Here is a 14427-nt window from a genome sequence, read left to right as displayed (position 1 = left end):
AGATATTGATGATAGCTTATTTTTTTAAAAACCCAATGAAGACATTATAATACTTATAATACTCTGATAAGAGTTTATTCTGGGATATTCTTGTGTTTTGTCAGTACTTTTTGCGGATTTTTTGATCACCATTACAGGGGCCATCTTCAGAGCACTATGATACTGAGACTGTGTCAAGCAAACAGAGAGAAGTGAGGCGTGGAAACCCCTGTAATGGTGGCCAAAATTTCAGAAACAGGTGCTAAGAAATATGGCACGATATCCCAGAAAAATTGCTGATCAGCGGTGAAAATCTAATAAATTTAAACACATTAAAATATGACTGAATTATAAACTTAATCCGTGCATAATAATTACTGTCAGATTTAAAAATTTCAAGGACATTTTAAAAGTCTATTTATTAAGACTTAAAAATAAGCCAAAAATATCAACACATTAGGAAAATAAATCATAATCATGAATGGATTAAAAATTAAAAATTATATTTATACTATACAGATATTATACAAAGTAGCAGAACAAATCATAAAATAATCAAATATGCATAAAAAAACTGAAAGCATTAATATTGAATTCATCACTCAAAACAACAGTAAAATTAGTGATTGATATCGAATAGATCTAGGTACACAAAATATTGCATTCTCAATGCATGCCGAAACTTTGATGCAACAAGGCAATACTTTCATGGTATTTATTTACATGTAATTATTAATTTAAAGAATTAGGAAAACTATTGCTGATTGGCGTTCTATCGGAGACTTGGAAAGCATTGCATATTTGTAAAAAAACAATGATCATGCGTGTCTTGTAAACTGAAAAGCGAATTGTAAATGAAAAGAGTAGGATTTGGAGGAATCAATGTTGTATTCGATCATGGCTCTGTTATGTGTACGTCTGTAAAGTCAGGCCAAAACTTTTTGACTACAGATAGATTTTGTTTGATTAGAAGTGAAAACATTTATAAAAAAACAATCAAAATGTTTTGGCAATCGATTTGTTTTAGATACAATCAGTGACAATGTGATAGTTTACAAGTATTTAAGTATAATAAAATGTTCCCGTGTAATTATTACATCCTATTTTATAAAATTACAATGAAAGAAAGTAAATTATTGACTGTTGCTAGCCAATAAGGAGTGGGTTATGAATTGTTTCTATTCAAGAGATCTATTTAAAGCGATAAAACTTTGTTAAATAGTCATGTTGCTTTACTATTGTGTAATAGTTAGATAAAAATTCGTGACAATATACATGACTACCTGATAAAATTATAGCGCTTTAAATGCGTCTCCTGATAAATAGCTATTCATGACTAACGTTTTTAGGCTTGCATTATTTGACATCCATTTGGAAGGATGACATCCAAGGATTTTTGTTATCGCCTATCTTAGACATTTGAATAAAAATGAACTACCTTTAGCTGTTAGTGAAATATTAAATAAATGACGTAGGCGTTAAGTTCAAGTACCAGCTGTATGAACTAAACGTTGTGTGTATGGGACACAGACGCAGAATTCAAATGGTCAAACAAGCGATATTTGTTCAATTCTTCACATATTAAAACTATAGTTTAGTGAGTCAATAGTGAAGTATATATTGTTATTAAAATATTTAATATTTAACACTAATTGTCTCATTACATTATCGAAAAAATAACCAAAGAGCTTTATAATTCAATCCTTTTTTATGGTTAAGTTAAAAGAAAGGTTATCCAATGATCTAAGTAATATCATCATTCAACTTACAGTTTTCGAATTAAAGTAACAAATTTTTGACAGTTAGAAACAGTGATGAGTAGTTTTTGTTTCTTCAAATAATTAATATTAATTTTCCACTAAAAAAAAGGAACATTATTGAATATTTATTTTAATAGATAAACGAATCCAAGAGAGCAAAACAAATTAAGTGTATAGTAAAAAAAAAAATTCGCTCGTTCTGTAAAATAAATTACGGTAAAAAACGAAATATGAATTTTGTTTAATATTTATTTATACATAATTCTGTTTTTTTTTAATAAAAAAAAATAAAGTACGATATGATGGAGCCTGAATCTGTCAAAAATTATTCCTACAGTGAGGCAATAATACTTCCAACAAGTTGTCTAGAAATCTAAAGATCATCACTTTGCACGGATTTCACGATTATTTAACTGATTCCGAGTCGTCGGGCAGTTGTAATTGTGATTGATGTTCACGATGTGCTGGAGGATCCCGGGTCCCGGGTCCCAGGAGCGCAGAAAGAGTGTGGAGATGGGGCGTGATGTGCGGTACTTACGGAGTGTACTGCAGCGCGGTGGAGAGCGGCGAGGCGTGGCGAGCGTAGGCGGCCGCTAGAGCGCCGGCGGAGGAGGCGGGTGCGGGGGCGGGGGGCGCGGCGGGAGGCACGGGCGCCTGGAAGTGCTGCAGGGCGGCCGAGCGCGCCATAGGCAAGTGTCTACTCCGCTGAATGGTAACGCCCCTTAGTGCCGCAGCTACATGCGCAACACACACACTCACAATGCGAACTCTCTCGCTTCATTGCACTACTCGGACGACCGCATTAGATTTTTTTACAAGAAAAGCGTCACGCATCGTCGCCCCTTCACCTATTGTCTCATGCTCAAATTATACGGATGAATGTGTAAAGTATGTATGTAAAAAATAAAATAAAAATATTAAAAATGCTAGTCTCCGCCGAGTCGTGCACACAAAGCTATTAGATGATTATCCAGAACAAACCGAAGACGACATCAAAGGCGATATTCAGGTCAATTTAAATCTCCCACAAAAATGCAAAGACTAAACATATATTTGAGAAAAATGACATCTCTTAACCCGATCACCGGAGTGCTCATATGTGAGGATTAAGGCAATAACAGTGCGTGGCGCTCGTAGGATTTATGGGCTCTGGTATCTGAGAGACAAGTCTTAATTTCTTAGAATGGAGAATTGAGACAATAATATATTTAGATTTAAAATGTGGCTCATTCTTCCATAAATACAGCGAGCACCGGACACTGTGTTGCCTCCAGTGGTCAACGTACATGAGCACCGCGTATCGGATTGAACAGATTTGGCTGGCCTGTTATCGCCTTTAAATCGCATCTCAATCTAAAAAAAGGCATTATTAGATTAGTAAGATGATTAACATGAAACAACATTACACAGGAAAACTTGTGCAATCCCGAATGACAATACATTATACTGAGGTGTATTAGGAAAAACTACAGGAAAACATATATCTTGGTATATATAGGGGCGGGTGGGGATGGTAGCAGCGGTACCTCCTGCGCTGGGCGGCGTGGCGGGGGGTGAGCACCAGCGGGCTGGGGGCGGGGGAAGGAGGCGCCAGCCACGGCCAACTCACGCCCGACACCCGCAGTCCTACTGACACAATACACACTCACTCTCTCGTCGGTAGGGCTTGCCTACTAATCACTTCTCAACTCCCGTGACATCGCTAGACCTTCGCCACTCACTTTCCACCCATCCCGTACTCGCCAAAGGGAAACAATCTGAATGACTCGAGTACTCCGATGGAGAATGCCACGGGAATTGGATATTTGATTACTCGACAATTTCCTATCAATCCAAAAATGATTTCATACAATAGCTAAAGAAACATTCCATACTTGCAAATAATCACCTCTTACTATACTTCTAGTTTGCGCATATCCAGCCTGCCTCGATACAACATATTAAATGGGAATATCTATATCTAGAACAGTGTTTTAGGTACATAGATATGGAAAAAATATATACTCAATACATCATTGTTGCAGCTAATAACATATCAAGAGATTTAAATATATTAATCTAATAAAATTACTTAAAAAATGTAAAGATTATTGAATCAGAGTTTTGCGACGTTTCATCATTTATTATATTTTACGTTGCGTGTATCTTACGCAACATTCTTTATGTATGTATTCATAAACATTGAATTTTGAAGTCATTCTATTAAACTAAACAATCTAGAATCAAATTAGAAAAAAATATTGTTCGTGAGAACTAGGATTAACAATAAGCGCTAATTTTATGATTTCAGAGGAATTTAGTCGAGATAATAGATTGCCACTTAGATATACAATTTTGATAACATTAATATATTTTTAGCATTTACTGTAAACAATATTTACTTGCATTCATGGCAGAATCACTCAAAAAGTTTAACATGCCATCAATAGGTCAATCCAATATGCCTAGTTCCATAACCAACTTACTAGCGAATGTAAAGTCTAATAGTCACGACAACATACCTTCAGGCCATGGCACGCACACTGCAACAAAGTAATAAAAACATGTTAATTAGCTTTTGTAATGTGTCATATCAACAATTGTAGAAAGAATACCATAATCTCAATCCACTATTATTGATATTCTTCCAAATTTTATCATTATCTAAAATATTTGCTTAATATGTAAAAATGAAAAGAGCATTCAATGGGAAAAAATGTAACACTGTAATGCACATATAATACTAGGATTATTATATGATCTAAGAAGCATACTATATGAAATGTAAAAATTAATGGAACAAATAGAAAGATAATATATGAAAAATTTGTATAGCGATTATTGAACAAATGATTACAGCACCACAAATAAAGTGTCATAAGTTTAAACAAGGCACAAGCTTAGGATATAAAGAACATTCTAGAAATACTCAACACAACAATGAAACATCAATAACTGATATCGCTCACTCCTTTCAAGAACGTCATAAATAAAAAAACTTGATTTTTCAGGAAAACGTTTTTAAAGTTTAAAAATATAACACTATGTATTCAAAATAAATATCAAGCCACTTATTGAACTTTTTACTGTGCAACAGATCTTTTTAGGAAAAACCTGAAGGTTTTTCTCCATTTGAAAAATATTTAGTTTATTAAAAAAAATAATTAAACAACACCTTTTCTTCAAAATGCAAAAACAACATTTTCTGCCCTGTAGCGGGTAAATATTAAGGTAAAAATATGCCTCTTTTGCTGGGATATAGTACATTTTCTGGGCATTCCGAAAACATGCACAACTGAAAATTGACGATTTTTTTATTTATGACGTTCTTGAAAGGAGTGAGTGATATGATGTTTAACGATAAGTGGTTCTCATTCAGTGATATCATTTCTAATTAAAATAATGTATATTTTGGACATATCATTAAGGGTTTTCATCTCAGAAAGTTCATAGCAATGCCATGGACACTTTCTTAATTGAATGTAATGAACATTTTACAATTACATTTTACATTATAAACTTAACAAATATGAGAAAGAAACAATCCACATTTCGAAGATTGGAAAATTTTCATACATTTTACATGATACATAAATTTTATTGATAATTAAATAAAAGTTGATGTTTTGATATTTGATCTTATATTATTAATTATACTAATTATACAAAATAAAATGTTCTTTGTCTCATTGCCAATTTACTTAAAATAAAATTGAAATGGATATAAATATTAAAAGGTAAACAAAGGAATATACGAGATTGGACATGGATCAGAACTGTCGAGGCGCTGTTTAGAGCTGCCCAAGACAAGGACAATTATTCTCAAGTGATAGTCGACTTCAGGGGGACCTGACATGATACGTACAAAAGAAGAAATAAAGGAAATAAACAATAATCTCACCATTGGGAAGAGCTGCTGGCTTCTTGGTTTGGACACGAGCTGTGGCGTTATTGACCTAATACAATACAAGACAAGTCAGAAATTGCTCATATAATTGTTTAAAAAATTAAGAATTTACTCAGAATGAAAATATTAACTCCAAATTATGGATCAATGATATAAAAATAGTAAAATGAATAATCGAAAATGGTTTCTTTTAAAAGTTAATTTGAATGAAGATTAAAAATATTTTAGTAGTATCTCAAAAGTATGAACTATTTAAATAGATAAAAAGCATCTTAAAACAATATATCGAAATTTAATTAAAATAAAAAATAAGTAAGTTTTCATTCTAACGTCTTTTAAAAAAGTTTCTGTACAACTTTTACAGTAAGATAAAGAAAATTGATTTTACTTTTCATTTATAAAAGATAATTTCATAACTAAAATTACAATATAAAATTGGGAAAAAGTTATTTGATGGGAATGCTTTTAAAACAAAGGATTTATAAAAAATCCATACAAATTTTAGGGAGTAATATTTAATCAAGGAATCGAACCAAGATTAATACACATAAAGAATGAACCAAACACCCAAAGTGAAAATATTAACAAGTGAGGTTATTTTTTTAAAAATGGATTTTAAGAAAGGAATGATTTATATCATGTTATGGTATAAAATTATGATTAAGTGTTTGTTTCATACTTGGATATATTTTTGAATAATGCGTTATTCTATCTTCAATGAAAGAAAAATATGCAAAAGCATATAAATTACTCTTTGGACATGTCTACCATAAATCAATGAATCAATAAAGTGTATGTAAAATTAAAAGTAAATTACGGAACATGGCAATTTGATATTGTCAGCATTTTATGGAAATGGTAAAATCTTGTGAATTCAGAGTAATTTATGTGCTATTTCATTAAAAAAATATCAGTTGAAAGATGAAATAAATATTAAACTACATTTTTTTTAAACATTAAATATGATTTTTCTTAATTGTTAGAAAGATTTGTAAAAAATGTCAACTGATTAAATGTAAGGAAAGCAAATATGTATTAGCGAGAGAATCTAATTTATTTTATCTTCCAACTGCATACAAAATGTAAATGGGATCATAAGTTTAATGAATAATGATTTAAAATTGATGATGAAATGGGGAAATATTTGAGTGAATGCTAAGATCCCAAAGAGGATCAAATAATAGGCCACTGAAGGCTCGTGAATAGTGAAATTGAATAAAGTTACTTCATGAGAAGAGCTCACAAAAAAAACTTCTTACCTCTAGTTTCTCCGGTGGTTTAAGATCTACAATCTCTCTCTCTCTCTCTCTCTCACAACCTTTTTTTGATCGGCACTTTATATGGCCGTCTAGAGAGTAAAGGGATAACACAAATGTTGATTTGTTTTAATTGACTTAAGAAAATTAAAACTAGAACTTGGATGCCAAGTCACATTCAGTGACCGGGCATTCATGTTTTATCGAACACAAGAAAATCCAAGTAATTTCACAATCTATATGATGAATCTTTCAACATGATAGATTATTTAAATTGAGAGTTATGACAAGGCATTTGATACTGGGAAATGAGGCAGGTAGGGGTATCTGCTATCTGTAGTAAACATATAGGCTTAACAAATGATTAAAACATTAGTAGGAAATTGAAGAGATATATATCGGTATGTATATATATGTATATAAAAGTAAGCAATGAGATGCCTGGGGCATTAATACGGTGTCTACAGAGCAGATGGAAGGGTGGGTGGGGAGAGGAAGGATGTTACAGTTAAACAAGTGCTACCACAGATGGTAAATCATAGAGATCATGCACACCTCTATCTTTCTGCCCTCAACCACGGTGCCGTGAAGTCTCTCTCGTGCTCGCTCCGCATCACCACTATTTGCGAATGTTACAAAACCGAATCCCTGCATGCAAGACAGACAAAACATGCATTAAAAACAGCGTCGCTCAAAACAACGTGCAACAAAAATTAACATGTATGCATCGCATATTGTATCCGAGAGGTTTCATGTATTTCAAAATTGCACTTTGAGCGTACGATACATTTTATAAGCATTTGAGATCTAAACACATTAAACAACTGATAAACAAGGTGCTTTCTCCCACTGTAGGAATACAAGAGATGCGGACTAGCGAGAGTCCGCAGAGCTATAAAGTAGTGGGTATATGTACACTATCCCAGCCAACTATCCTGTGACACGGGACCACTCGACGCTGGAAGCGAGGACTAGTACTTGTACTAGGGAACTTCAGTGTCTAACAGTTACGGAACACCTATGTCTAGTAAGAACAACTCCTAGATGAGTCGCAGTGATGAAACATCATGTAGTTGGATAGACACGGAGTGTGTCCACATTTTCCACACTTTGGTGGAAATTACTCCCGTGTGGAACAAGTCGTATGTTTCATTAGCAAATTTCTATATCTTGATAACAACGTGTTAAGCGGCTAATTTAACTATAGAAGAGTGATGATGATTAATTATAGCATTACCATAAAATTATAAGCACTTCCTTTTACCAAATATATAAATATTGATGTAAATGAACAGAATGTAAGTATTAATAACGCAAGTAAAATCATGTAATAGATTACTTGCCAAGATCTGATACTACTTAAGCTGTGATCCAAGCCACATTCAATTATGTACAAAATTTAGGTGCCAAAGTCACATACTACACTGAAAAAATCGAGCCACATTACAAGATATTAACATTATTTTAGTAAATTGTGATCAGAAGTCTCAAGAAAAGGTCCTCAGACATGCGTCGAGAATTCCAGAATACATAGTTGGAACTATGGAAAACTGATGCAAAACAACTCCAAAAATTAGCATTAAATTTCTGAGATATCAAATACAAACAAACTTTTATTGTTGCAAAAAGTAATCAATTACTGGATCTTTCTATGTGTATGCATTTTAATAAACGGAAAAGAAAATCATTTCACAACAATTTAGAGTATTAAGTAACCTAAATATATATCTTATCACACAACCTATTTTTCTAATAAGTAAAGTATTGAGGTAAAGAAAGTAAGGAAATAAAGTCTATTTAGCTATTCATACCTAGTGTCAAATAAAAGGACAACACGAATCAATCCAATCAGGTCAACAGAATTATGGGAATATGTTGTTTTTACTTTTGAATAATCGATTAGAACAGGAATTAAGAAGAATGCCATTTTCATTAAATTATTCTATAGCTTAAACTGAGACTGTTTAAAAATAAAACATTCAAGTCTAAGGTGCACAAAACCCCACTCAATTATTGTAAATACAAAATGTTTAAGATGTGAGATGTTTTTGCTCGATACTATTTATATGCAGGTGTCACAGATAGGAATACTGGGTGTCTCTGGTTTACTTTCACAATAAGCGTTGCTTCTATTTACATAAAGGTATAATTAAGGGAAATAAAAGCGTAATCTCTGTAGGAACAGACATTTTACAAGAGGAAGTTCAAATAAAAATAATTTTAGGAAGTGATCTCACTATGAATATGGGAGAATACCATCATAATTATAAATTGGAACTTTATATACATAAAATCATAAATATATAGTAAAATAAATAGAGCAAAGTATTGGTGTAAATGCACAGAGACAAATAAAAAGGCATTGAAATTCTGACACTAAATTCAGAAGAAGTTAAAATTCAGTCAAAGTAGAAATTGATTAAGTAAAAAGAAGGTATTTGTATTATCAAACGAGCACGGACTACTGAGGTGGATCACCAAAATGTCACAAGGAAAGCGGTAACATTAAGCAAAACAATCCAATCAATATGATAATGGTCGGAATACTATTAAGATAAAGAAATCATAAGATAAATAGGTTTGTAATGTGAATAGGAAGTATCACACTCGAAGTCATCGCTATTCAAATCAATCTCAAGCGGAAAGAACTAGGAATCATCTTTTGAACATTGTTGTGAAAACCTCGGAATATTTCAATAATGTAAGCCCGAGTAACCTATCTCTCAAAATGTTGTCATTGAATTTACTATACAAAATCATTTGAATCAATCAACTTGAAGCGTGAGAAATGCAAGTTACTTACTAAAGAAATGTCTTTCAAAAACAATTATATTTCTGTTATCAAAGTTTATATTTGCATTAAGTAAACTTGCACAGTAATCACACTACAGGCTGAATAAAGAAGGGCATGCCCTTTGAACTCAATTTGTGATAATAATGTCTATCCATAAAATAAAATTACATATCACAAAAAAATTCTAAAGAACATGGCTTCCTTCCTTAAGTATGTAAGAGACCACTCAATTTATCCTGGCAGCGTGACATACCAATATACAAAGGGTAACAAAAATATCTTGCCAAATACATTTACATCTAAAATAATATGAAAATTCAAAAGCAACAAGTAATAATAAGCTAAGAGTGTCTAGCTGCCAATATAATTTGGTTGATCTGAAATATAAAATCTAATTTTAATAACAGAGGTAGTTTACTCAGCATATGTTTCGATTTTCTTAATTTTTAAAAATATATAAATATTTAAAATTTAAAAGATACATTTAACAAGATATTTATAAAATGAAATATTATTAAAAAAAAATTTAAAAAAACAATATGAATGTGCAAATTTACAAGAAACATTTGCAAAGTGAACTCAAGTGATGGAATAAAGTAATAAAATCCTTGTTATGAAATTCCTGCTGTTTATTTTAATTTTTTTGTGTAATAATAATGTGAAACATTAGTAAAAACAAAAATAATTTTTAATCTTAAAGAAGCTATGTGGAAAATAAAAAGCGCGTGATAAAATATTCAAAGGCTAATTATAATTATATAAAGGAAATTAATAGTCAACAACACTGATATTAATTTATCGCAAACTTTGTACGAGAAAGGTGTATTGAAAAAGCACGGGCACAGAGGTTGGAGTTGATTAATACCATATTAATATTAACCAGCCAACTACACAGCCCTATTAATATAATTGCCATTTCATATCAAATATCTCTGGCAAAGTTTGTTACATTGGGGGCTATATATGAAAAATATATATCTAACAGCAAAGTGCTTCGCCGCCTTGTAAAAGGCCAACAGGAATTAAATAACAAGGAAAAATCTAAGGTTGAAATTATCAAATTAATAAATAACAAATTGATGCATACCTTAGATCCCCTTTCATTGAATATTATTTCGACATCTAGTATTGTCCCATATTGCTGAAAAGTAATAAATACATACTAATTAATTGATTTCATTACAGATATTGGAATGAAAGCTTAGTTAGCGAATGATTAATTAGATCTGAAATTTCTTGGTAATAAGATTACAATCTTGAGTGAAATAAGAATCTTCCATTAATTCATTATTTAATTTTAAATCCCGTGATTGACAAGCTAATTATATTCTTAATTAAATTTAATGGGTTTCTTACAAAACTGGAAAACTGACAATTTTTTTTACAAATGGAATTCATTATTTATATCTCATTGTTAAAAATCTCATAGGGTAAATCACGAACAAGTGAGTCTGGATTACCTTATTCTGTTTTAAATGTATGTATACGAGTATAAAGGAAATAAACTCTGTTGACTCATGTATAAATCAATACATAATATGGCTCCAGAGTATCTAAAAGAGTTGTGTATTTAAGAGGAATTGGGTGATAGACGTCTCATGCTTCGATCGGCTACAACAACTGCAATGGGCAAAGTGATCTTAACAGCTCGCAACCAGCGTACTAAATTTGGCGAGCATGCCTTTGCTGTTGCGGGCCGATGTCGTGGAATGCTCTTCCACCAGTAATTAGAAATAGTGAGAGTGAGATGATCTTTAGAATAAAACCAACACATTTGTTAAAATATTTCTATCATCTTCTTTCCCCAATTCATTCACAGTGAAGCGCCCTTGAGGTAGTATTTTACGAAAATGTCACTATATAAATTATCCAAATTAATTAAAATTATTGATCTTCTTTTATAGATTGTTAAACTCATACATTGATGCGCCGGAATAGCTGAAACATATAATTTTTAGAGTTCCCGGTCGGATCACCAGGACAACTGACACCTTAGCGCTTCCCACGAGTAGAACAAACTCTAAACAAGGTTCCTTTACGTTTATCAAAATTGGTCAACGATGAATATGGGAATTTCGATATGTTCTACTCGACATTGTCAGGACTGCGATCGCGTACATAGTAAGCTCATATTAGTTTGGTGTGTCCCAATTTTCACATAATTTGTCTTGGACTTGAACTTTGATCCATCCGTTTCCCCCTTTTCCTCCCTCCCGCCCTTTTCCCAGGTATTTATATTAAATTATATTCAATTACATATGTGAAATTTTGTAAATGGAATGTTACAAATACCTGTTTTTCATTACTTATTAACCTATCCGCATATCATTTTTTTTTTTCAAAACATGTATACAAAGACACTAATTGAATGTATTCCCGCAAGTAAAAAAGTTGCCCCGCCCAGAGGGGAGGTGAATGGTTTGTCAAACAATGAGGCGGTAAAGGATGATTTTATCCTTACAGGGACATCTTTGGTGAAATGTCGTCAATAAATTTGCATAAAAATTATAAGATATAATGCATTACAAGCATTGAAGATATCACACTAAAGTATTTTTATAATATGAACTACTACGGATGGGGGCGTGGCTTAAACTGCGGCTGATATGCGAATGTAAAATATACTTAGCCGCCAAGATTTGGCGGCAGGTATGCCGATGAGTTAATGTGAATGTATTTATGTATGTAACTGTTCTGTAAAAATTCTTAATAAAATAAAAATGATTATTTTATCACAAAGTGACTGCCTAATTATTTGATAAAGAATGAGTTTAATTTCAAAAGATACTTACACCAAACATGGTCCTCAGGTCGGGGTCTCTAAATCTGAAGGGTATGTTTGAGACGTGGAGGCGCTTCGGCTGGCCGAGGGCCCCCTTGTCGACCGGGGGGGCAGCTCCCGGGGGGCCGGACGCGGGGCAGGGGCCCCCCAGGCCCTCGCCCCCGCCTGCCCCCAGCAGCGACCCGCCCGCCTCGGGCTCCGTTTGCTGCAACGCACCAGTCTCCATGGGAAATACACATCACATGGGTTTCAAAGGCGGTAGTAACAAAACAACATAACATAACGAAAAATAAACATAACAAAGCAAACAAAAAATCTCCCTGTGATAACATATCGCCTACCCAAACTCAAAACACAGTAAGGGACATTTTTTTGTAGTACGTTATTTCTGCATTTTTGGACTAGTAGTAGATTCTACTTAGTTTAAAAATGCAAAAAAACGTACCACAAAAAAAATGTCCCATACTGTGTCTTAAGTTTGGACAGGCGATATGTATATGTTGCAGGGAGGTCCATAATTAATAATTATAATAAAAATAATCAAGCAAGTTAAATAAGTGCACCTCTAACGTTTAAGATTTTAATTATATGTATAAATAATTCAGTTTTTCATTAAAACCCTTATAAGCACCCGATGGTGCATAGGGCACTGCATCGTATAATAGCAGTGATATCGTGATCGTTAACACATGAAGGTAAGGTGATCAGCCCTCCGCTTCAGGTACCAGTCTAAGGTAATATTTAATAAATATTGGAGTGAAAAAATCATTTATATTTATTATCCCCCCCTGGGAATTGAACCTGGGGAATAATGTTCTTCTTATTCCTTCTTGTTTTATTACAAAATTATTTTGGTCATCTAAATTCTTCGAAAAATATCGTAAAATATACGCTGCCCAAAAAAAATTGTAAAAATGATGATGAATGAGTTATTAAAAAAAATACTGTTATGATACAGGCATATTTTAACACTCTCTTTATCATTCACCTTCACTTTGTGTAATACCACTAAGTTAAAAAAAGTGTTATTACACAAAGTGAACGATGAATGTCAAGGAGAGTGTTGTATTACCATACCACAATTTTAACGATGCTTTTAACATACAAAATATAGGTATCTTTCGTTCAAGTATACGTACCAATATAATAACCATTTGTTTTAGAGTCATTGTCTTTTTCTACTGGATTACGAATGCTGAATTTGGTAATTTGAGAAAATAAGGGTGTTAAAAATGTCATTTGAGAAATAAAAGGTATAATGTGCTTAGTTTTTGGGCAGAATAAAGGAGGATATGCAAGGTAATATAAAAGTAAATAATGAAAAACATAAATACTGTTTCTAAGACAAAAAGCCTTACATTCTCATTTGCAATAATGGGCAAAATATATTACAAACCATATGAATTCCAACTAATATTTAAGTATACTGGGCCAAAAACGTATTTAAAAGCAGAGAACCAAAAAAATATTTAAAAGAAAAATAATACGAGGAGAAAAAATATTATAAATTATGAGAAAATATTATGGTTATCATTTATTATAAACTAACAAGGTTTTATTTATTTATTTACAACATTTTGAGTGTGTCTAAATACTTGTTTAAAAATCTGGATTATCTCCAATTAGGAGTTACACGTGTGTAAAGTGATCACTTAAACCAGCCTACGACGGTCGTAAGTCCCGTAAATGCCCAGACTTCCATATTCTACTGCTTTCGTTGAGATGTCAAAAAATAATAGGTTTTATTTATGCCAATTTCTATAAATCAAAGGTAAATTTAATTTAGAACAAGTTTTTTACCAGAAATATAATTGGGTAGGTACGTGAAGCGAGTCATTGTAACGACATCTATAACATGGGTCGGCAACCTGCGGCCCGCGAGACATCTTGGTGCGGCCCGCGAGATTCTCGCCGCAACGCACATGACGGACGATATTATACACAATCGAGTGAAAGGAAGTGAGAAAGGG

General features: G+C 32.6%; 1 protein-coding gene across 15 annotated transcripts in view; it reads right to left on the bottom strand.

Moving 5' to 3' along the window:
- Rbfox1 (RNA-binding Fox protein 1) overlaps positions 1-14427 on the bottom strand; it is a 444416-nt gene that overhangs the window by 9679 nt on the left and 420310 nt on the right. For 9 of the 15 annotated variants that reach the window (XM_088269368.1, XM_088269369.1, XM_088269361.1 and 6 more), the window contains 6 exons: positions 12468-12677; positions 10763-10816; positions 7437-7529; positions 5620-5674; positions 4241-4261; positions 2278-2473 (listed from right to left, as the gene is read on the bottom strand). In XM_088269368.1, coding sequence (XP_088125494.1) covers positions 2278-2473; positions 4241-4261; positions 5620-5674; positions 7437-7529; positions 10763-10816; positions 12468-12677 — 629 coding nt within the window. Of the gene's footprint in view, positions 1-2277; positions 2474-3265; positions 3369-4240; positions 4262-5619; positions 5675-7436; positions 7530-10762; positions 10817-12467; positions 12678-14427 lie in introns of all 15 variants that reach the window. The other 6 variants (XM_088269362.1, XM_088269365.1, XM_088269366.1 and 3 more) reach the window with 3 other exon arrangements.

The sequence above is a fragment of the Brachycentrus maculatus genome, unplaced genomic scaffold (assembly GCF_059751285.1).
Source record: "Brachycentrus maculatus isolate JH-2025_06_01 unplaced genomic scaffold, ASM5975128v1 h1tg000348l, whole genome shotgun sequence".
NCBI lineage: Eukaryota > Metazoa > Arthropoda > Insecta > Trichoptera > Brachycentridae > Brachycentrus > Brachycentrus maculatus.
The sequence above is the reverse complement of the archived record's forward strand: the minus strand, read 5'-3'. Positions and strand labels throughout refer to the sequence as shown.